The sequence below is a fragment of the Salvelinus namaycush genome, chromosome 18 (genome assembly GCF_016432855.1).
Source record: "Salvelinus namaycush isolate Seneca chromosome 18, SaNama_1.0, whole genome shotgun sequence".
NCBI lineage: Eukaryota > Metazoa > Chordata > Actinopteri > Salmoniformes > Salmonidae > Salvelinus > Salvelinus namaycush.
The window spans coordinates 44,146,288-44,170,646 of NC_052324.1; the positions used below are offsets into that span (position 1 = coordinate 44,146,288).

Sequence of the window (24,359 nt, forward strand, 5' to 3'; positions counted from 1 at the left end):
CGCTGAGCTTTAGTCAATGAACAGCATTTTCACGTAGGTGTTCCTTTTGTCCAGGTGGGAAAGGGTAGTGTTGAATGGGTAGTGTTGAGTTGAGATCCACAGATTGCGTCATCTGTGGATCTGTTGGGGCGGTATGCAAGTTGGTGTGGGTCTAGGGTTTCTGGGACAATGGTGTTGATGTGAGCCATGACCAGCCTTTCAAAGCACTTCATGGCTACAAATGTGAGTGTTACAGGTTGGTAGTCAATTAGGCAGGTTACCTTGGTGTTCTTGGGCACACGTGAACTTCGTCAACAGCGTCATGCGCTTCAAATTAGAAAGCAAGTTTATTTTTTTTGCGTCAATGCGAAGCAATGCTGGTAAAGTGAAGATACATTCCCAGAAAATAGACTGTTGTGCGTTGTTATGTCTGGAATTGTGACATGTGTAGTTCAAAAGTGCCTATTTAGTGTTTATTTGAGCTTCCAGTGCCAATGATACATGTTTATTTGAGCTTCCAGTGCCAATGATACATGTTTATTTGAGCTTCCAGTGCCAATGATACATATTTATTTGAGCTTCCAGTGCCAATGATACATGTTTATTTGAGCTTCCAGTGCCAATGATACATATTTATTTGAGCTTCCAGTGCCAATGATACATATTTGAAAACAATAACTTTATGCCTAGCTTTTTTTGATTTTGAGCACAGGGATATAGCCTAGGCAGGAGACAGTTGGGAAACTCTGTCAAATGAACACCTGCCACCTGCGGGTAGATGTTGGCATTGGTAGTTAAGATGTCTATTTCACCAGCCACGTTGGTGGGTGGTCAGGGCTCCACAGTGTTGAGCATTTCACTAGCATTTGTGATAAAAAAATTGTCAAGTATGATCACATTTATAGTAAAATAAATGCTGCAGTAGCTGATTTCAAAGTATTTCTGCCGTTTTGTTTCACAGTAAATGAACAGCTGGTGAATTAACTATGAATCCTATACAGCCTATTCCACCTCACGCTGCAACACTGCCAGGCTGGGAGCTGTGCGCATGTGAAGAGCTGAGTTAAAGATTCATTTTCAGAAGCGCTGCTTACAGGCATAAAAGTCGGTCTAATTTGCTTGAAACTAAAGTCTACTGAAGTGAGACTTTGTCCTTGTGTTTCTTGGCTATTTACCTCGTTTTGTTCACAAGCTATGTTGTTTTTCACTGTTTGAGTTTCAACTGCTAGAGAAGACAAGGCTGCTACTGGTCAGACTCTCAATCTCACAGGCACAAACACGTCTGAGTGTTACCCAGGTAACCTCCCGCCCTTAAAGGGACAGGTGAACATTTTTGTCTCATCTGTGATATTTTGGTTAAAGGACTCGGGTCACAAAAATTTAATTAAACAATACACCACATTACTTACTGGTAATACATTTATTGTTAAAGAAACATTACAAAGCATGCTTATCCATTTTTTGGGTATTTTGTTGGTGTAATTCTTCACTGTCTGCCCCCCCTTCCCTCAGTCTGCCCCTCGCCCTTTCCTCAGTCTGCCCCCCACCTCCCTTCCCTCTTCTTCGATGTCTGCCCTCCACCCCTTCCTTCTCTCTCAATTCAATTCAAGGGGCTTTATTGGCATGGGAAACATATGTTTACATTGCCAAAGCAAGTGAAATAGATAAACAAAAGTTATCCCCCTCTTCTCTTATCTTAAATGGTTGCCCCATTGTCTCATGTTTACTCATGGCCCTCTGACCCTTGTCCCCAACACGCCCCACCTGTGCAGGGAACCCCTCCCCCTCAACTTACTAGGGTTAGATTCAGGAACAGCAGGTGATGTCCAGCTGGCTGCTGAGTGTTGGACACTTTGACGTACACACACCTCTATAACTGTCTGAGGTTTCCCAACTCTCATACTGATAAGACTAGTCACAGGTCAGTGGGTTTCTATTCACTCCTCCTTTCTGCGCTGGCTGTTAGCTAAGAGCGTTGGTTGTTAGCTAAGAGCGTTGGTTGTTAGCTAAGAGCGTTGGCTGTTAGCTAAGAGCGTTGGCTGTTAGCTAAGAGCGTTGGCTGTTAGCTAAGAGCGTTGGCTGTTAGCTAAGAGCGCTGGCTGTTAGCTAAGAGCGCTGGCTGTTAGCTAAGAGCGCTGGCTGTTAGCTAAGAGCGTTGGCTGTTAGCTAAGAGCGCTGGCTGTTAGCTAAGAGCGCTGGCTGTTAGCTAAGAGCGCTGGCTGTTAGCTAAGAGCGCTGGCTGTTAGCTAAGAGCGCTGGCTGTTAGCTAAGAGCGCTGGTTGTTAGCTAAGAGCGCTGGCTGTTAGCTAAGAGCGCTGGCTGTTAGCTAAGAGCGTTGGCTGTTAGCTAAGAGCGCTGGCTGTTAGCTAAGAGCGCTGGCTGTTAGCTAAGAGCGCTGGCTGTTAGCTAAGAGCGCTGGCTGTTAGCTAAGAGCGTTGGTTGTTAGCTAAGAGCGCTGGCTGTTCTATTTGCAATGTTAATTTGATTAAATAAATAATAATTATAGCGTGAAAAGCCCTTCTTGCTTTCTCTTTTAGTTCATTGACAGCCAAACATTAATTACCGGTGGAACTTATTTTAAGCCCAGATATAAATAGACTTTAATGTGTTCTGTCTTTTGTTCCTAACTGTGAAATTGTTTTAAGTCTTGGGATTTTGATCTGTTTTTGGAAAATGTTTTTTTATCTTGTTGAAGTTTACTGTCAGGGACCATGTCTGACAGTACTGATGTAGGATATTTAGATTATGTTGTAGACCCACTTTTGTGTGTGACAACAGAACTAGATAGTCTGCATACAGCAGGAATTTAACTTCCCTCTCTGTCTCCCCATGTCTCTCTGTCTCCCTCTCTCTGTCTCCCCATGTCTGTCTGTCTCCCTCTCTCTGTCTCCCTCTGTCTGTCTCCCCATGTCTGTCTCTCTGTCTCCCTCTCTCTGTCTCCCCATGTCTGTCTGTCTCCCTCTCTCTGTCTCCCTCTGTCTGTCTCCCCATGTCTGTCTCTCTCCCTCTCTCTGTCTCCCTCTGTCTGTCCCTCTCTCTGTCTCCCCATGTCTGTCTGTCTCCCTCTCAATTGGCCACCTGACCGGAGAGTGAAGGGCAGTGCCTGTTGCACACCGCACATCACCCACCTTGAATCTAAGCAGAGGCGGTCAGCATTTTTTAAAAACTATTTAGGCCTAACCATAGACATAAATGTTTAAAACCTAGATGTTTTATAACATTTTTTTAAGCATTTCTTCCCTTGTTTCAAAGTAGCTTAGCCAAAACACAGCCATATAAATGTTGAGGTAATTATTTTATAAAGACTTTTATAAAGACTTGAAACCAGCATTTTTCTCATGTTCTATTGGTTTTCAAATCAACGTTCTTTCATTGTCCAGCAGCCAAAGGCATAATTCTGGTCATTATAGTAACCCTAGTTCCTGTAACCCTAGTTACTGTAACCCTAGTTGTTGCATCTTTAGATCTCCCCTTACTTCATTTCTAAGGTATTTTCATCTCTAACATGAAACCACTCCCGCGTGTGGTGTGCGTTTCAGAACAGTGTTTTCCTGCTAATTTCATTTTCTAACATTCGCAGTAGCCTACAGGCATGTGCACATTGTTGAACTTAACATTTGATTTCTTCATATTATATCAACAGTTTAAGCTCATCTGTTGCAATTACTTTTTTATTTTATTTTTATTTTTCTTTTTTTTATAAATTAAATGTTTGTAGTGGTTGTATGAATTTCGGATCTGCCGTCCCAGAGTCTGTTTTGAAACATACACATTTTTTTGCGTCCCAGGGATGATGGGATGCCCTTAATTTTGAGCTCTGGAGGGAATTATTTTACAAAGACATAAAAAGTATTTGGTTGTAATTGTAGTGTTGGGTGGCCAACCATCCTCCAGGAGAGCCTTAAAGGGGCAGTGTTGTATTTCGAGACAAGCTTGAATAGGCAGAGTGCAGCCTACATTTTAGTCTGAATCTCTATGGTGAAAAAGATAGTCATGCATTTTATTTTGTAAATTGGTTCCTTGCATCTTACAAAGTAAAAATAACAGTCCTTGTCCAAAGGACAAGTGGCAAAAAAAAGTTTATGTCAAGCCCTTAACTATTGGGCCAATAAAGGTATTTTGAAATCACTCACTCACTCACTCACTCACTCACTCACTCACTCACTCACTCACTCACTCACTCACTCACTCACTCACTCACTCACTATGGGCTTTATTGGTATGGGAAACAGATGTTTACATTGCCCAAGCAAGTGAAATGGATAATAAACAAAAGTGAAATAAACAATAACAAATTAACAGTAAACATTACATTCACAATAGTTTAAAAAGAATAGAGACATTTCAAATGTCATATTATGGCTATATACAGTGTTGTGTGGATGTGCAAATGGTTAAAGTACAAAAGGGAAAATAAATAAACGTAAATATGCATTGTATTTACAATGGTGTTTGTTCTTCACTTTCTTGTGGCAACAGATCACAAATCTTGCTGCTGTGATGGCACACTGTGGTATTTCACCCAGTAGATATGGGAGTTTATCAAAATTGGATTTGTTTTCAAATTCTTTGTGGGTCTGTGTAATCTGAGGGAAAAATGTGTCTCTAATATGGTCATACATTTGGCAGGAGGTTAGGAAGTGCAGCTCAGTTTCCACCTCATTCTGTGGGCAGTGTGCACATAGCCTGTCTTCTCTTGAGAGCCAGGTCTGCCTATGGAGGCCTCTCTCAATAGCAAGGCTATGCTCACTGAGTCTGTACATAGTCAAAGCTTTCCCTAATTTTGGGTCAGTCACAGTGGTCAGGTATTCTGCCACTGTGTACTCTCTGTTTAGGGACAAATAGCATTCTAGTTTGCTCTGTTTTTTTTGTTAATTCTTTCCAATGTGTCAAGTAATTATCTTTTTGTTTTCTCATGATTTGGTTGGGTCTAATTGTGTTGCTGTCCTGGGGCTCTGTGGGGTGTGTTTGTGAATAGAGCCCCAGGACCAGCTTGCTTAGGGGACTCTTAGGGGACTCTCTCTCTGTAGGTGATGCCTTTGTTATGGAAGGTTTGGGAATCGCTTCCTTTTAGGTGGTTGTAGAATTTAACAGCTCTTTTCTGCGTTTTGATAATTAGCGGGTGTCGGCCTAATTCTGCTCTGCATGCATTATTTGGTGTTTTACGTTGTACACAGAGAATATTTTTGCAGAATTCTGCATGCAGAGTCTCAATTTGGTGTTTGTCCCATTTTGTGAATTCTTGGTTGGTGAGCGGACCCCAGACCTCACAACCATAAAGGGCAATGGTTTCTATGACTGATTCAAGTATTTCTAGCCAGATCCTAATTGGTATGTTGAATTTAATGATCCTTTTGATGGTATAGAATGCCCTTCTTGCCTTGTCTCTCAGATCGTTCACAGCCTTGTGGAAGTTACCTGTGGCGCTGATGTTTAGGCCGAGGTAGGTATTGTTTTTTGTGGGCAACGGTGTCTAGATAGAATTTGTGGTCCTGTCAACTGGACCTTATTATTTTGGTCTTACTGAGATTTACTGTTAGGGCCCAGGTCTGACAGAATCTGTGCGGAAGATCTAGGTCCTGCTGTAGGCCCTCCTTGGTTGAGGACAAAAGCACCCGATCATCAGTAAACAGTAGACTCTCGCTCTCTGTCTCTCTGTCTTTATAACACTTCCTGTCTTGTCACCAGAGGAGTGCTGACAGTGCAGTCACAATCCACTCACATCCTCAGTGTGTGTGAGTGTCAACACTTTAGATTGTAATCTAATGATGTCAGTCGGTGTCGAGAAGCCGCAGAAAAATTATTTGTCGTCTCTTGCACTTCCTCAGTTGTGATTTTATTCTGCTTCTAGTGGAACAGAATAGCGTTGTAGCTAGGCTTACCCTAGATATTCTTCCAGAACTGTAATGAAGTCTTTGAGAGGATTTCAAAGTCAGGCTACTAGGTTGTGACCAGGACCTGTCGGTAGGCTGCTGGGGCTGGAAAAGCAGGTTGGAACAGTTGAACTGACCCCCAACCTAGAAGGGATGTAGGCAGGCAAGTCTCCTATCAACATAACACTACAGGAGTAGCCTAACCTAGCGTTCATACTGACCCAAGCCTCCCAGGCAGATGACTACAGAAATGTGTGTGTGTGTGTGTGTGTGTGTGTGTGTGTGTGTGTGTGTGTGTGTGTGTGTGTGTGTGTGTGTGTGTGTGTGTGTGTGTGTGTGTGTGTGTGTGTGTGTGTGTGTGTGTGTGTTTGTGCATGTGCACTAGTGTGTGTGTGGTTTTGTGAGAGATGGAGTAAGTGCGTGTGGTAGAACCTGTATCTAGGCCTATGTCTGTCTTTGTATTCTGTGTGTGTGTTTCCATGCTAAGTCACGGACTCCCTGGTCCTTTGTCAGTGATGACACTGGTAAACAGTCATTATCTATTTGAGAGAAGTTTCAAGATGGCTGATGAGGTAATGATGAGGATGTGTATTAGATGTTGTGTGGGAAATACTGCCCTGGTTTCGCAGGGCCTAAAATGTACATTTTGGTCCTCCAGCCACTGTGGCAGGTAGATTTAAAAATCTAACAGAAGTTACCTTTGTAACGCGACTCAGACGTGTTTGTGCCTGTGAGATTGAGAGTCTGACCAGTAGCAGCCTTGTCTTCTCTAACAGTTGAAACTCAAACAGTGAAAAACGAACATAGCTTGTGAACAAAACAAGGTAAATAGCCAAGAAACACAAGGACAAAGTCTCACTTCAGTAGACTTTAGTTTCAAGTAAATTAGACCAACTTTTATGCCTGTAAGCAGCGCTTCTGAAAATTAATCTTTAACTCAGCTCTTCACATGCGCACAGCTCCCAGCCTGGCAGTGTTGCAGCGTGAGGTGGAATAGGCTGTATAGGATTCATAGTTAATTCACCAGCTGTTCATTTACTGTGAAACAAAACGGCAGAAATACTTTGAAATCAGCTACTGCAGCATTTATTTTACTATAAATTTGATCATACTTGACTAATTTTATTACTGTGGAGCCCTGACCACCCACCAACGTGTCTGGTGAAATATACATTTAACCCGCAGGTGGCAGGTGTTAATTTTAAGCTCTCCTGGTTTGCCACTTGTATCATAATCCCTCTCAACTTCCTGAGACATCTCAACATCCTCCCAACTCCTCACCAGTCACTTGTGACTTTGGCTGACTGACTGGCTGACTATTGTGCCCCACATTTTTTAAATATATACGTTTTTGGAATATGGGATTCCGTTTATTGCACCGTTATGATAATTCCATAACTATAGACTAGCCTATGTCATAAACAGTCATGTCAGCTGATGTCAGTTCTGACTTGTCAGTCATGACACAAACTGTTTACTGTAGCTCAACCAATAACTGCTAGCCCACTGTTAGCCAGCTGTCCTACTGTTAGCCAGCTGTGCTACTGTTAGCCAGCTGTCCTACTGTTAGCCAGCTGTCCTACTGTTACCCAGCTGTCCTACTGTTGGCCAGCTGTGCTACTGTTAGCCAGCTGTGCTACTGTTAGCCAGCTGTCCTACTGTTAGCCAGCTGTCCTACTGTTAGCCAGCTGTCCTACTGTTAGCCAGCTGTCCTACTGTTAGCCAGCTGTCCTACTGTGGGCCAGCTGTCCTACTGTGGGCCAGCTGTCCTACTGTGGGCCAGCTGTCCTACTGTTGGCCAGCTGTCCTACTGTTAGCCAGCTGTCCTACTGTTAGCCAGCTGTCCTACTGTTGGCCAGCTGTCCTACTGTTGGCCAGCTGTCCTACTGTTGGCCAGCTGTCCCACTGTTGGCCAGCTGTCCCACTGTTGGCCAGCTGTCCTACTGTTGGCCAGCTGTCCCACTGTTAGCCAGCTGTCCTACTGTTGGCCAGCTGTCCTACTGTTAGCCAGCTGTCCCACTGTTAGCCAGCTGTCCCACTGTTAGCCAGCTGTCCTACTGTTGGCCAGCTGTCCTACTGTTGGCCAGCTGTCCTACTGTTGGCCAGCTGTCCTACTGTTAGCCAGCTGTCCTACTGTTAGCCAGCTGTCCCACTGTTAGCCAGCTGTCCCACTGTTAGCCAGCTGTCCCACTGTTAGCCAGCTGTCCCACTGTTAGCCAGCTGTCCTCCTGTTAGCCTGTTAGCTCAGCCAGATAAGTTTGTGTCATGACTGTTTTTATGACTATTGTCCATAAATAGTTGTCATTATTGATTATTATCTGATGTGTCACTGGTATGACAGTTATGTATGTTTTACCCCCAGCAACTATTAAAACCTTCCCCAACCAGAAACTGTGGATTGATGGCAGCATTCGTGCAAAACTGAAAGCGCGAACCACTGCTTTTAACCAGGGCAAGGCGGCCGGAAACATGACCGAATACAAACAGTGTAGCTATTCCCTCCGCAAGGCAATCAAACAAGCTAAGCGTCAGTATAGAGACAAAGTAGAGTTGCAATTCAACGGCTCAGAGACGAGAGGTATGTGGCAGGGTCTACAGTCAATCACGGACTACAGATAGAAAATCAGCCCCGTCGTGGACCACTTTGTCCTGCTCCCAGATAAACTAAACAACTTCTTTGCGCGCTTTGAGGTCAATACAGTGCCAACGACACGGCCCGCTACCAAAACCTGCAGGCTCTGCTTCACCGCAGCCAGCGTGAGTAAAGCATTTAAACGTGTTAACCCTGCCGGCCCAGACGGCATCCCTAGCCACGTCCTCAGAGCATGTGCAGACCAGCTGGCCGGTGTGTTTACGGACATATTCAATCAATCCTTATCCCAGTCTGCTGTTCCCACATGCTTCAAGAGGGCCACCATTGTTCCTGTTCCCAAGAAAGCTAAGGTAACTGAGCTAAATGACTATCGCCCCATAGCACTCACCTCCCTCATCATGAAGTGCTTTGAGAGACTATGTCAAGGATCATATCACCTCCACCCTACCTGACACCCTAGACCCACTCCAATTTGTCAACAGACGGCGCAATTGCGTTCACACTGCCCTAACCCACCTGGACAAGAGGAATAGCTATGTGAGAATGCTGTTCATCGACTACAGCTCAGCATTTAACACCATAGTACCCTCCAAACTCGTCATTAAGCTCGAGACCCTGGGTCTCGACCCCGCTGCAACTGGGTCCTGGACTTCCTGACGGGCCTCCCCCAGGTGGTGAGGGTAGGAAACAACATCTCCACCTCGCTGATCCTCAACACTGGGGCCCCACAAGAAATTCGGGCTTGTCACTAAAAACACTCAGAAACTTTTACAGATGCACAATCGAGAGCATCCTGTCGGGCTGTATCACCGCCTGGTACGGCAACTGCTCCGCCCACAACCGTAAGGCTCTCCAGAGGGTAGTGAGGTCTGCACAACGCATCACCGGGGGCAAACTACCTTCCCTCCAGAACACCTACACCACCCGACGTCACAGGAAGGCCAAAAAGATCATCAAGGACAACAACCACTGCCTGTTCACCCAACTATCATCCAGAAGGCGCGGTCAGTACAGGTGCATCAAAGCGGGGACCGAGAGACTGAAAAACAGCTTCTATCTCAAGGCCATCAGACTGTTAAACAGCCATCACTAACATTGAGTGGCTGCTGCCATTATACTGACTCAATCTCTAGCCACTTTAATAATAAAAAATTGGATGTAATAAATGTATCACTAGTCACTTTAAACAATGCCACTTTATATAATGTTTACATACCCTACACTACTCATCTCATGTATATACTGTACTCTATACCATCTACTGCATCTTGCCTATGCCGTTCGGCCATCGCTCATCCATATATTTATATGTAGATATTATTTTTCATCCCTTTACACTTGTGTGTGTATAAGGTAGTTGTTATATTACTTGTTTGATATTACTGCACTGTCGGAACTAGAAGCACAAGCATTTTGCAACACTCGCATTAACATCTGCTAACCATGTGTATGTGACCAATGCAATTAGATTTAGAATTTGATTTTTGAAGTTAAGTCTTATGACACAGCTATGTAGGGGTTCATTTCCCCTTTTAGCAGAATAAGTGACAGAAATGTCTGTGCCTTCATGGTCACTGTCCTCCTCAAGTTCCCGTTCTATGTTCTCTTTCTCATTGCACAAGTTCCTGATTTCACTTGTTGTGTTCTTCTTTTCCACCTCTCTGTATCAAAGAATACCTTTGACTCCATTTCTTATTTCATTGAGTCGTTTTCAGGGTTGTTTTTCTGCTTGTCTATTTCTCTTCAACAAGGTGTACTCAATCAGGTTAGAATTAAACTAGAAGTCCTTTCCCGTAAACCACTTCCTCAACACTGTTTGGTCAGATTGAGAAATGGATATTGTGTGTCTTCAGAGGGCAGCCAGGTGGTTAAGAGCACTAATCAAAAGGTTGCTGGTTCAAATCCTCGTGCCCACTAGGTGACAAATCTGTCAGTGCCCTTGAGCAAGGCACTTAATTGCTCCTGTGAATTGCTCTGGATATGACTGACTGAATGTTAATCTACCATCTCCGCATTCACTTTTCCGCTGCCTCAAGCCGTTTGTGTGTCATTACTGTGCTTGTGTGTTTGAGTCCACAGCAGCCATGGGTACAGTGCTCCATCCCTGCAATCTCATGAATAATACTGTACAGTAGGTTTCCAGTTTTAGCCAACTATGCATTAGTCTAGTCCCTCTGGCTCTGATGGGGCGCTAGTAACTATCTATTCCACTGGTAAATGTGTCAAGGTGAAGAGTATCGTTGCCCGAACGTGGGTGTCTCTGTGTGTGTGTGTGTGTGTGTGTGTGTGTGTGTGTGTGTGTGTGTGTGTGTGTGTGTGTGTGCGTGTGTGTCTGTGCGTGTCTGTGTGTGTCTGTGCGTGTCTGTGTGTGCATGTGTGTTTGTTCGCCGTTGTCTGCATTAGGGTGTGTCTGTGTTTGTTGTACAATAACGGATTGACTGTGGCTAAAGTCCAGCTCCAGACCGTTTGGCAGTTGTTTTAATGCAGTAATGCAGGCCCTTGAGCAAGAACTTCAACTCAAATTTGCAATATTAGATTTGAGTTGTTAAATATTGGTAAATCTTGGAGGTATAAAATACTTGTTCAAGTGCAAAAGTAATGTGTTAATATTTGAACCCATAAATTAACCTCTCTCTCTCTCTTTCGCTGTCTCTCTCCCACTCTCCCCCCCCCGCCCCTCTCTCTCTCTCTCTCTCTCTCTCTCTCTCTCTCTCTCTCTCTCTCTCTCTCTCTCTCTCTCTCTCTCTCTCTCTCTCTCTCTCTCTCTCTCTCTCTCTCTCTCTCTCTCTCTCTCTCTCTCTCTCTCTCTCTCTCTCTCTCTCTCTCTCTCTCTCTCTCTCTCTCTCTCTCTCTCTCTCTCTCTCTCTCTCTCTCTCTCTCTCCCGCTCTCTCTCCCGCTCTCTCTCCCGCTCTCTCCCCCTGCCTCTCTCCCGCTCTCTCCCCCTGCCTCTCTCCCGCTCTCTCTCTCTCTCTCTCTCTCTCCCCCTCCCTCTCTCTCTCTCTCTCCCCCTCCCTCTCTCTCTCTCCCCCTCCCTCTCTCTCTCTCTCTCTCCCCCTCCCTCTCTCTCTCTCTCTCTCTCCCGCTCTCTCGATGTCTCGCTCTCTCCCCCTCGCTCTCTCCCCCTGTCTCTCTCCCCTGTCTCTCTCCCCTGTCTCTCTCCCTTGTCTCTCTCCCCTGTCTCTCTCCCCTGTCTCTCTCCCTTGTCTCTCTCGCTGTCTCTCTCCCACTCTCTCCCCCTCCCTCTCTCTCTCGATGTCTCTCGCTCTCTCCCCCTTGCTCTCTCCCCTGTCTCTCTCCCTGTCTCTCGCGCGGTCTCTCTGTCCCCAGGTAAGTCCCACCTGGCCATCGTTCAGAAGGTGAATAATGAGGGGGAGGGGGATCCGTTCTACGAGGTGCTGGGATTGGTTACCTTGGAAGACGTCATCGAGGAGATCATCAAATCAGAGATCCTGGACGAGTCGGACCTTTACAGTGAGTCTACTGGGTTATAACATGTTTATTACAACATATGTGTTCATAGAACATGAGCCCATAACTCGTGTATTAGCCTTTATAGATATTTAGTACATACCCTTAGAATGCAAAGCTGAGGATGTGCATGCCCATCCCCAGAATCGTCTGTTTTCAACGGATAAAGCAAAGGACATGAACAACTTCATAGTTAAGAACACTATAAGAATATGGAAGAACATGCAATGGTTCTACAAGAAACAATATCACTCCCTAGAAACACAACATTATGGATCAATCCTTGGTTCGCGTTTCAAAATTCATCGATAAATTGGTCCACATGGAAAACTAAAGGCATAGAAACCGTAAATGACTTGGTAATAAGAAATACATTTATTTCCATGACGGAATTAAAAAGCATTTTTTGGACTGACCAATGTAGATATTTTCAAGTACATCCAACTTAAAAGTTTATATCACAAAAACTTTGATTTGAAATCGTTTGGACATGAGAGCAATCTTGAGGGAAACCTATGTCAGAAAAGGATATTCATATGATGGTTTAGAAAACCTTTCAGAGAGCCAACTGACAACCTCTTAGAGAAAAATATCAACTGTTGGAACCAAGACTTCAAAATAACTGATATTGGCACAAGATGGAGGGAAAGTTGGAACATAACGAATGAGATTACAGTTAACCAAAATGTAAGCTTAATCCCAGTATAAATGGTTATACAAAAGACACAATTCACAAATTCTACAGCACAACGTCAGAGTCCTGTCTGAAGTGTAAACCCTACTAATGTCTCAATAATTCATGCCTTCTGGGAATGTTACAAAAGTTATGGGCGGAGTTGGAAAGATGGATGTGAAGCGGTATTGCAATGTAAATGTGCTTTTAATTCGTCTGGCTGTGTATTTCAAGACATGAGGGTGCAGTGAGATACCCGATGGGTTGGACAAAACTCTTCTCATCAACTATCTTACAACAACAAAAACCATCAGCCAATCCTCCCCACGCAATGGAAGGGTCAAATGCTTTATTATCTAAACATTTTAAAGAGCCGAGGACGACGGAGAGAAACAAAATGGTGCCGTTTGAGGCCATGTGGCAGAAAGTGATTAGGGTGGGGGCTCGTGGGTCTTTGTATGATGTGGTTGTTTTTTTAGTATGTGTATGTTTTGTATTGTTTATAAAAGATAAAATAAAATCTTATAAATCACATTTTTCAAAAGAATGCAAGGCTGACCTGTGGTTCTAAAATCTGCCGTGTGACACAAATTAACAATATTAATCCACTCGGGATAAACTGTGTTGAGATTGGTGTCCTCGGTCAGATGCTTATCAGATGTCCCTCCCCTCTGACCTTCTCCTCCAATGGGTTTTGAGGAGGAGAGGAGAGAGGATTCGAGGAACCAAGGAAATGCAGCTTAGATTCTGCCCTAATCTGTAACCTGTCCTTTTGTGTTATCTCTCACCTAGCTGACAACAGCAGAAACAGGAAGAAGGTGGCACCCAATAAGAACAAACGAGATTTCTCCGCCTTCAAACAGAGTGAGAGCGAATCCAAAGTCAAGATCTCCCCTCAGCTGCTATTGGCCGCTCACCGTTTCCTGGCAACAGGTTAGAACGTGTGACCTCCAAACCACACAATGCAACCCCACACACTGTCACACACTACCCAACCACAATATGCCACAATACAGTGCATTTGGAAAATATTCAATCCCCTTGACTTTTTCCACATTTTGTTACGTTACAGCCTTATTCGAAAATAGATTTTTTTTAAAATCCTCATCAATCTACACACAACACCCCCTAATGAAAACAGGTTTTTAGAAATGTTTGCACATTTATTAAAAATAAAAACAGAGAAACCTTATTTACATAAGTATTCAGACCCTTTGCTATGAGACTCGAAATTGAGCTCAGGTGCATCCTGTTTCCATTGATCATCCTTGAGGTGTTTCTACAACTTGATTGGAGTCCACCTGTGGTAAATTCAATTGGTTGGACATGATTTGGAAAGGCACACACCTGTCTATATAAGGTCCCACAGTTGACAGAGCATGTCAGAGAAAAAAACCAAGCCATGAGGTCGAAGGAATTGTCCATAGAGCTCCAAGACAGCAATGTGTCGAGGCACAGATCTGGGGAAAGGTACCAAAAAATGTCTGCAGTCATTCTTAAAAAGAAGTTTGGAACCACCAAGACTCTTCCGATAACTGGCCGTCCGGCCAAACTGAGAAATCGGGGGAGAAGGGCCTTGGTCAGGGAGGTGACCAAGAACAGATGGTCACTCTGACAGAGCTCCAGAGTTCCTCTGTGGCGATGGGAGAACATTATAGAAGGACAACCATCTCTGCAGCACTCCACCAATCAGGCCTTTATGGTAGAGTGGCCAGACAGAAGCCACTCCTCAGTAAAAGGCACATGACAGCTCACTTGGAGTTTGCCAAAAGGCACCTAAAGACTCTCAGACCTTGAGAACGAGATTCTCTGGTGTGATGAAAACAAGATTGATCTGAATGCCATGTTTCACGTCTGGAGGAAACCTGGCACATCCCTACGGTGAAGCATGGTGGTGGCAGCATCATGCTGTGGGGATGTTTTTTAGCGGCAGGGACTGGGAGACTAGTCTGGATCGAGGGAAAGATGAACAGAGCAAAGTACAGAGAGATCCTTGATGAAAACATGCTCCAGAGTGCTCAGGACCTCAGACTGGGGGTGAAGGTTCATCTTCCAGCAGGACAACGACCCTAAGCAGACAGCCAAGACAACGCAGGAGTGGCTCCGGGACAAGTCTCTGAATGTCCTTGAGTGGCCCAGCCAGAGCCCAGACTTGAACCCGATCGAACATCTCTGGAGAGACCTGAAAATAGCTGTGCAGCAACACCTCCCATCCAACCTGACAGAGCTTGAGAGGATCTGCAGAGAAGAATGTACAGGTGTGCTAAGAGAAGTACAGGTGTGCCAAGCTTGTAGCGTCATACCCAAGTAGACTCCAGGCTGTAATTGCTGCCAAAGGTGCTTCAACAAAGTACTGAGTAAAGGGTCTGAATACTTATGTAAATGTCATATTTTCGTTTTTTTGTTTCTAATACGTTTGTAAAAATTCCTAAAAACATGTTTTTGCTTTGTCATTATGGGGTATTGTGTGTAGATAGATTTTAGAATAAGTCTGTAACGTAACAAAATGTTGAAAAAGTCAAGGGGTCTGAATACTTTCCGAGTGTACGACATGTCTAGCTCAGTTGGTAAAAGCGTGTCGCGACTGGTTAAGAATGCCAATGTTGTTCAATTCCCTCAGTGATTGCTTATTCATAGTATAAATGTATGTAAAAAACAATACAACCATGGTTGAATGTTGTGACGTAAATGATTCACTTGTTGCCAGGACCGCTAGTCTTGCGGTCTGTTGTAGCTCAGCCAGAATTTAGGTTGCTGTTCCCTCTTCTCTCTCTAAAACAACAGAGATTGCAGTATTACAGCATGCCTGTCTGTGTCTGCCTCTACCCTCTGTGTCTGTCTGCCTCTACCCTCTGTGTCTGTCTGCCTCTACCCTCTGTGTCTGTCTGCCTCTACCCTCTGTGTCTGTCTGCCTCTACCCTCTGTGTCTGTATGCCTCTACCCTCTGTGTCTGTCTGCCTCTACCCTCTCTGTCTGTCTTCCTCTACCCTCTGTGTCTGTCTGCCTCTACCCTCTCTGTCTGTCTTCCTCTACCCTCTGTGTCTGTCTGCCTCTACCCTCTGTGTCTGTATGCCTCTACCCTCTGTGTCTGTCTGCCTCTACCCTCTGTGTCTGTCTGCCTCTACCCTCTGTGTCTGTCTGCCTCTACCCTCTCTGTCTGTCTGCCTCTACCCTCTCTGTCTGTCTGCCTCTACCCTCTCTGTCTGTCTGCCTCTACCCTCTCTGTCTGTCTGCCTCTACCCTCTCTGTCTGTCTGCCTCTACCCTCTGTGTCTGTCTGCCTCTACCCTCTGTGTCTGTCTGCCTCTACCCTCTGTGTCTGTCTGCCTCTACCCTCTGTGTCTGTCTGCCTCTACCCTCTGTGTCTGTCTGCCTCTACCCTCTGTGTCTGTCTGCCTCTACCCTCTCTGTCTGTCTGCCTCTACCCCCTCTGTCTGTCTGCCTCTACCCTCTGTGTCTGTCTGCCTCTACCCTCTCTGTCTGTCTGCCTCTACCCTCTCTGTCTGTCTGCCTCTACCCTCTCTGTCTGTCTGCCTCTACCCCCTCTGTCTGTCTGCCTCTACCCTTTCTGTCTGCCTCTACCATCTGTGTCTGTCTGCCTCTACCCCCTGTGTCTTTAACATCATTTCAGTTCAGTCAAATTATAATTTGTCTATCTCTCCAGAGGTGACGTTATTTAGCCCGGCCCAGATATCAGACAAGGTTCTGTTGAGGATTCTGAGACACCCCGACGTCATCCAGGACATTAAGTTCAACGACAGTGACAAACGCTGTCCTCAACACTTTGTCTACCAGAGAGGGAAGGCTGTTGACTACTTCATACTCATACTGCAGGTAGGCTACACACCACACGCACTCTGTCTTTCTGGCTGTCTTTGTGTGACTCAGTCAGTGATTGATTCAATGAGTCACCATTGTGACATGGTTTTAAATTCCCACATGAAAAGTTCCTTCTTAGTTTGTTTTTATATAAGTCCTCACTTCCTCTGTTCATACTGGCCTGGAATAGACCCCAGAAACACTCTCTAACAGCAGTGTTGAGCACTGCCGTGTCCTGCTACCTGTAACAGATGGCAACTCCCTGCCCTGCCTCGACAGGGGGTCGCAAAGCATTTACTTATTTAACCATGCACGGGGTTGACGGAAGGAGGCTTGTTGTGTCACAACACTAACCCAGAGGGAGCTAGCCCTAGCTCTACGTTAATCAACCACACAGCCAGACTAACCATCCTGTTGAAGGACTGTTGTGAAAGCTGAAAACATGTTGTTCTCCGGAAGCAAGGCCTTCACACCTACACTCTCTCCAACATATTGTTCTCCGGAAGCAAGGCCTTCACACCTACACTCTCTCCAACATATTGTTCTCCGGAAGCAAGGCCTTCACACCTACACTCTCTCCAACATATTGTTCTCCGGAAGCAAGGCCTTCACACCTACACTCTCTCCAACATTGTGTTCTCCGGAAGCAAGGCCTTCACACCTACACTCTCTCCAACATATTGTTCTCCGGAAGCAAGGCCTTCACACCTACACTCTCTCCAACATATTGTTCTCCGGAAGCAAGGCCTTCACACCTACACTCTCTCCAACATTGTGTTCTCCGGAAGCAAGGCCTTCACACCTACACTCTCTCCAACATTGTGTTCTCCGGAAGCAAGGCCTTCACACCTACACTCTCTCCAACATTGTGTTCTCCGGAAGCAAGGCCTTCACACCTACACTCTCTCCAACATATTGTTCTCCGGAAGCAAGGCCTTCACACCTACACTCTCTCCAACATTGTGTTCTCCGGAAGCAGAGGAGACGAGACGTGGAGGCCACTTTATACTCGTGTTGCACCGATATGCCATTTTTGTCCGATACCAATATTTTCCTTGACGAAAAAAAAGTGATACCGATAACCAATATTTTTTTTTTTTTTAGGACTTTTAAGCATTCTAGTACAGTTAAATAGTTAACACATGGGCGCAGAGGTCTAAGGCACTGCATCTGTGCAAGAGTTGTCACTAAAGTCCCTGGTTCGAATCCAGCTGTATCACATCCGGCCGTGATTGAGAGTCCCATAAGGCGGCGCACAATTGGCCCAGCGTCGGCCGGGGTAGGCTGTCATTGTAAATAAGAATTTGTTCTTAACTGACTTGCCCAGGTAAATAAAGATTACACACACTGACCAAAAAGTTATTTTGTTGGTATTTACGTATGTCCCCATTACCAGTGAAACATCATCAAAACCTATTTCTTTCACTGACTTGCTGTGCTGTTTGGTCGTTCAGACGTTTCGTTCTCAACCAGGATTTCTATGGAACGCCGTTTGGGTCTTTGCGTGTCAAAAAAGTTACACTTCAAATAAACTTGTTGACCAATCAGGATCTGAATATGACTGCACGTCACATAATAATTTAACGCGCTCATACGTTTTTTACATAGTTGTTACACTATCACTCGTATTTCATATATCACAACGATTCATCGATACGTGTGCTATGATGCTGATAAAGTTGTCTCGCGCACCTACAGTGCTGGTCATAAAAAAAGCTAGCTAGCTCATTAATGCAAACAATGTTCTTCCTCCAAAACATAGCAAAACGACATCTGTTTCAGTAGCTATATAGTTAACTAGCTAACTATATAGCTAGATGTCATCTAAAATAACCATAATTTATAAGACAGTTCTTATTTGATTAAGGGTGGTCGGACCCATCTATGTGAAGCTAGCCACAATAAGGATTAGCCACAATAGTGGACTTTGCGGTTAGCATTCAAAATAAAAGTATGGCAAAATTCTACTATTTGTATTCATTTGCATCACTGTCAATGACACCTTTTATTTTGAAGGTAAACTGTAAATTCCACTTGTGGCTAATCTTTATTGTGGCTAGCTTTACGACACACAACCCGGTCCTGTCGAGCTTCACTAGCCAGATGAAGCTAGCTGGCTGTTTATAACGTTAGCTTTGGGCAACAGGGTTAAGTAGCTGGCTAGCTATTTATTTTCATGAACTGAAGTTCAATTTCAATAAGCGAACAAGTGGCTACGCAGCTAATACTTACTCACAAGGATTTCTAAATCAATGCTAAGAATAATGAAAATGACTGCAGTTTCTACTGGTCATTGTTTTCAGGCTAGCTGTATTGGTGCTAGCTAGGTACCAAGCTAAAGCTAGCTACCTCAGAAGTTGCAGTCAAATAAATGATGCTTTATTACCAACGTGGGATATTGTAAACACATCGTTTGTGGCCGGTGTTTGCAGACTTTTTTTGTACAGCTTTGACAGTGCTACTGTATCTTTTTTGAAACGCAAAGACCCAAACAGCGTTCCATAGTTTGTCGTGAAGCTAATAGCAGTGACACTATTACTGTGTAACTCCAGTAGGACAACATCTGAAAAATAGTGCAGTTGGTAGTGTGTACCGGTGCTTGACAAGTCGGCGAAAGCCAACATCACTCACGGAAGAGAACGGTTGATTGTCAAGGGCAATGAATTCCATTATCTGGGCTTTAATGGATTTCGCCTTTGAGTTGTCTCGCTTACATTTTCTTACTCTTTCAAATGACTGCTCGACTTGTTGACTGCTCGATCCACACAGCAGACATTGTGGGCTAGGTTAGGAATGCTGTGTTGCACGTGGAGCGCAACATTTTACGTGGCGTCATTACGTCATGTACGTTATATAGGTATGCACGGCTGCTTTGACATCGGTTTTTAACATCGGCGTTAAACTAGACATCGGGCCGATACCAATGTTGACATTTTTAGCTAATATCGGCCAATTCCATTATGTTCACCGACCATATCGTGCATCCCTACTTTATACTTATTGAGAAGAGACGAGGAGGCCAATATAGAATATTGATAAGAGACGAGGCGGCCACTATAGAATATTGAGAAGAGACGAGGAGGCCACTATAGAATATTGAGAAGAGACGAGGAGGCCACTATAGAATATTGAGAAGAGACGAGGAGGCCACTATAGAATATTGAGAAGAGACGAGGAGGCCACTATAGAATATTGAGAAGAGACGAGGAGGCCACTATAGAATATTGAGAAGAGACGAGGAGGCCACTATAGAATATTGAGAAGAGACGAGGAGGCCACTTTTGACTTATTGAGAAGAGACGAGGAGGCCACTTTAGACTTATTGAGAAGAGACGAGGAGGCCACTATAGAATATTGAGACGAGGAGGCCACTTTAGACTTATTGAGAAGAGACGAGGAGGCCACTATAGAATATTGAGACGAGGAGGCCACTTTAGACTTATTGAGAAGAGACGAGGAGGCCACTATAGAATATTGAGACGAGGAGGCCACTTTAGACTTATTGAGAAGAGACGAGGAGGCCACTATAGAATATTGAGATGAGGAGGCCGCTATAGAATATTGAGACGAGGAGGCCGCTATAGAATATTGAGATGAGGAGGCCGCTATAGAATATTGAGACGAGGAGGCCGCTATAGAATATTGAGACGAGGAGGCCGCTATAGAATATTGAGACGAGGAGGCCGCTATAGAATATTGAGACGAGGAGGCCGCTATAGAATATTGAGACGACGAGGCCGCTATAGAATATTGAGACGAGGAGGCCGCTATAGAATATTGAGACGAGGAGGCCGCTATAGAATATTGAGACGAGGAGGCCGCTATAGAATATTGAGACGAGGAGGCCGCTGTAGAATATTGAGACGAGGAGGCCGCTGTAGAATATTGAGACGAGGAGGCCGCTGTAGAATATTGAGACGAGGAGGCCGCTATAGAATATTGAGACGAGGAGGCCGCTATAGAATATTGAGACGAGGAGGCCGCTATAGAATATTGAGACGAGGAGGCCGCTATAGAATATTGAGACGAGGAGGCCGCTGTAGAATATTGAGACGAGGAGGCCGCTGTAGAATATTGAGACGAGGAGGCCGCTGTAGAATATTGAGACGAGGAGGCCGCTGTAGAATATTGAGACGAGGAGGCCGCTGTAGAATATTGAGACGAGGAGGCCGCTGTAGAATATTGAGACGAGGAGGCCGCTATAGAATATTGAGACGAGGAGGCCGCTATAGAATATTGAGACGAGGAGGCCGCTATAGAATATTGAGACGAGGAGGCCGCTATAGAATATTGAGACGAGGAGGCCGCTATAGAATATTGAGACGAGGAGGCCGCTATAGAATATTGAGACGACGAGGCCGCTATAGAATATTGAGACGAGGAGGCCGCTATAGAATATTGAGATGAGGCCGCTGTAGAATATTGAGATGAGGCCGCTGTAGAATATTGAGATGAGGCCGCTGTAGAATATTGAGATGAGGCCGCTGTAGAATATTGAGATGAGGCCGCTGTAGAATATTGAGATGAGGCCGCTGTAGAATATTGAGACGAGGAGGCCGCTGTAGAATATTGCGACGAGGAGGCCGCTGTAGAATATTGAGACGAGGAGGCCGCTGTAGAATATTGAGACGAGGAGGCCGCTGTAGAATATTGAGACGAGGCCGCTGTAGAATATTGAGATGAGGCCGCTGTAGAATATTGAGATGAGGCCGCTGTAGAATATTGAGATGAGGCCGCTGTAGAATATTGAGATGAGGAGGCCGCTGTAGAATATTGAGACGAGGAGGCCGCTGTAGAATATTGAGACGAGGAGGCCGCTGTAGAATATTGAGACGAGGAGGCCGCTGTAGAATATTGAGACGAGGAGGCCGCTAGTAGAATATTGAGACGAGGAGGCCGCTATAGAATATTGAGACGAGGAGGCCGCTATAGAATATTGAGACGAGGAGGCCGCTAGTAGAATATTGGAGACGAGGAGGCCGCTAGTAGGAATATTGAGACGAGGAGGCCGCTATAGAATATTGAGACGAGGAGGCCGCTATAGAATATTGAGACGAGGAGGCCGCTATAGAATATTGAGACGAGGAGGCCGCTATAGAATATTGAGACGAGGAGGCCGCTATAGAATATTGAGACGAGGAGGCCGCTATAGAATATTGAGACGAGGAGGCCGCTATAGAGATTGAGACTGAGGAGGCCGCTATAGAATATTGAGAGGAGCCGGTAGAATGAAGGAGGAGGCCGCTATAGAATATTGAGACGAGGAGGCCGTATAGAATATTGAGACGAGGAGCCGCTATAGAATATTGAGACGAGGAGGCCGCTATAGAATATTGAGGACGAGGAGGCCGCTATAGAATATTGAGACGAGGAGGCCGCTATAGAATATTGAGACGAGGAGGCCGCTATAGAATATTGAGACGAGGAGGCCGCTATAGAATATTGAGACGAGGAGGCCGCTATACGAATACGAGACGAGGACGCGCTATAGAATATTGAGACGAGGAGGCGCGAGGAGGCGCTATAGAATATTGCAGACGAGGAGCCGCTATAGAATATTGAGACGAGGAGGCCTGATAGCAATATTGAGACGAGGAGGCGCTATAGAATATTGAGACAGAGGAGGCCGCTATAGATATTGAGACGAGGAGCCGCCTGAATATAGAAATATTGAGACGAGGAGGCCGCTAGTAGAATATTGAGACGAGGAGGCCGCTTACGAATATTGAGACGAGGGGGGACGGAGCTAGAATATTGAGACGAGGAGGCCGCTATAGAATATTGAGACGAGGAGGGCGCTATAGAATATTGAGGAGGAGGCCGCTATAGAATATGAGACGAGGAGGCGCTATGAATATGGACGAGGGCGCTATAGAATATTGAGACGAGGAGGCCGCTATAGAATATTGAGACGAGACGAGGAGGCCGCTATAGAATATTGAGATGAGACGAGGAGGCCGCTATAGAATATTGAGATGAGACGAGGAGGCGCTATAGAAATAGATGAGAACGAGGAGGCGCTATAGAATATTGAGAAGAGGACGGAGGGCCGCTATAGAATATTGAGAAGAGACGAGGAGGCCGCTATAGAATATTGAGAAGAGACGAGGAGGCCGCTATAGAATATTGAGAAGAGACGAGGAGGCCGCTATAGAATATTGAGAAGAGACGAGGAGGCCGCTATAGAATATTGAGAAGAGACGAGGAGGCCGCTATAGAATATTGAGCAAGAGACGAGGAGGCCGTATATAGAATATTGAGATGAGACGAGCGAGGCCGCTATAGAATATTGAGATGAGACGAGAGAGGCGCTATAGAATATTGAGATGAGACGAGAGGCAGCTATAGAATATTGAGATGAGACGAGGAGGCCACTTTAGAATATTGGAGGTGCTAGGGTAGGTGGGGTTGGGGTGTGGTGGGGGTGGGCGATATGGTCTAAAAACCATATCTCGATTTTATTTATATATTGTAAATCATGATTTTACAATAAATATGTTTTATGTTTTCTCTAAATAAGCTTTTGTTGTACAATTTTAAAGGTAGAATACACAGCATTTTAAACAGTCAGCAATAATCTAATGAATTCAGGGCTTGTGATATTATATCTAGGCTAAATATAAGCCTTCCACAATCATAAGACCCACTAATAATGTAATTATTTCATCAAAATAGGGAGGGAGGGGCTTGGTGTGTGTCCGCGTGTGTGTAAACTGAGATTAAGCGGTGAAGCGAGAGGTTTCACTCTCCCCAAATTTCTCCTGACTTCCCGCTTTTGGGACAACGACTCCCCATTGTTAGAGCGGAGCATCTCAACATTATATACAGATCTCTGGTGTAAATGGGAAGGTGCACAGCACACGCGAAAGAGACAAAACCAAAAAGACAACATGCTGACATAAACGCTCATAAAAAATAAAAAGATACAGGCATTTGGAATATCGCGCAAAAACATTCATATTAATTAATTCTATATCACTCAGCCCTAGGCGGGAAGCAGTGTTCCTTCAGCTGGCACTGCATTAGGAGGCCAGAGCCTGCAGCTGGAGGCCAGAGCCTGCAGCTGGAGGCCAGAGCCTGAATTTAAGAAGTGACATCAATAAGGTTTCATAGGTTTCACCTGGATTCACCTGGTCGGTCTGTCGTGGAAAGAGCAGGTGTTCTTAATAAAGGCTAATACCAACTTTAATCTAACCTCCAGCTAGCCTCTGCACCACTCTGTGTAGAAGGACACACACACAGACACACAGACACACACACAGAAACACACACACTGTTTTCCCATAAATCAGTTATGGCATTAGTCCCCAAACAGTCATTAGCCAGCGCCAGTAATCCAGGGATCGTTAGGCTCAGCTTGTTAGCCACCCACCCCACCCTCATCATGATGTTATCTACTCAGTGGGAGGGCCCATAGGTGGAATAATCCATTGAGCTACACTACATGGAGAAAAGTATGTGGACACCTGCTTGTCGAACATCTCATTATAAAATCATGGGCATTAATATGGAGTTGTTCCCCCCTTTGCTGCTATAACAGCTTCCACTTTTCTGGGAAGGCTTTCCACTAGATGTTGGAACATTGCTGCGGAGACTTGCTTCCATTCAGCCACACGAGCATTAGTGAGGTCGGGAAGTGATGTTGGGCGATTAGGCCTGGCTCGCAGTCGGCGTTCCAGAAATTTGATGAATTGACTTGTTGGAAAGGTGGCATCCTATGACGGCGCACAATTGTCTGGGTTTGGCCGGGGTAGGCCGTCATTGTAAAAAATATATTTGTTCTTAACTGACTTGCCTAGTTAAATAAAGGTTCAATAAAACAATATAAATAAATGGCGGTGCCACGTTGAAAGTCACTGAGCTTTTCAGGAAGGCCATTCTACTGCCAATGTTTGTCTATGGCAATTGCATGGCTGTGTGCTCGATTTTTATACACCTGTCAGCAACGGGGGTG

At 45.0% G+C, this 24,359-nt stretch overlaps 1 protein-coding gene across 1 annotated transcript in view; it reads left to right on the top strand.

Annotated features, from left to right (window-relative positions):
* Positions 1-24,359, top strand: part of LOC120063479 (metal transporter CNNM4-like) — a 50,766-nt gene that overhangs the window by 10,428 nt on the left and 15,979 nt on the right. The window contains exons 2-6 of the mRNA XM_039013862.1: positions 11,774-11,917; positions 13,380-13,520; positions 16,251-16,420; positions 22,803-22,807; positions 23,435-23,484. Of these exons, the coding sequence (XP_038869790.1) occupies positions 11,774-11,917; positions 13,380-13,520; positions 16,251-16,420; positions 22,803-22,807; positions 23,435-23,484 (510 nt within the window). The remainder of the gene's footprint in view (positions 1-11,773; positions 11,918-13,379; positions 13,521-16,250; positions 16,421-22,802; positions 22,808-23,434; positions 23,485-24,359) is intronic.